General features: G+C 47.5%; 1 protein-coding gene across 1 annotated transcript; it reads left to right on the forward strand.

The window, feature by feature from the left end:
• Window positions 1-42: 42 nt before the first annotated feature.
• Window positions 43-418, forward strand: LOC121940247 (ATP-dependent RNA helicase DDX55-like; the record flags this gene model as incomplete). Its single annotated transcript, XM_042483060.1, has 2 exons — window positions 43-235; window positions 336-418. Coding segments are annotated over 2 exons (276 nt in total), but the record flags the coding sequence as incomplete, so codon positions are not given.
• Between the last annotated feature and the right edge of the window lie 138 nt (window positions 419-556).

Below are 556 nucleotides of genomic sequence, written 5' to 3' on the forward strand. Positions count from 1 at the left end.
GTGTGTGTGTGTGTGTGTGTGTGTGTGTGTGTGTGTGTGCAGTCTGAACACCATCCTGGGTTACCTGCCCAAACAGAGGCGGACAGGTCTGTTTTCAGCCACGCAGACTCAGGAGCTGGAGAAGCTGGTTCGAGCCGGTCTCAGGAACCCGGTACGCATCACCGTCAAAGAGAAAGGCGTCGCTGCCTCCGCCGCCGCCCAGAAAACTCCCTCCAGACTCTCCAACTACTACACTGTGAGTCTCACACACACACACACACACACACACACGTTTCACATCAAACACCCAAAAATGAAAACGTAATGACACAAAAACTCTCATGTTGTCGTTCCAGATCTGCAGGTCAGAGAATAAGTTTAACAACCTGGTGGCGTTTTTAAGACAACGCAAGCAAGAGAAGCATCTCGTCTTCTTCAGGTACGCTGAGCACTGTCTGCTGTTATTAACCCTTTAGGGACTGTTTGGTGCTTTTGACACACTTTAATTCTCCGTTTTTTAAGATAATTTTGCCTGTGTTCATGCATGTGATATAAATGTAGTCCAGATTGTGTATTT

This window comes from Plectropomus leopardus, unplaced genomic scaffold, assembly GCF_008729295.1.
Source record: "Plectropomus leopardus isolate mb unplaced genomic scaffold, YSFRI_Pleo_2.0 unplaced_scaffold81110, whole genome shotgun sequence".
Lineage (NCBI taxonomy): Eukaryota > Metazoa > Chordata > Actinopteri > Perciformes > Serranidae > Plectropomus > Plectropomus leopardus.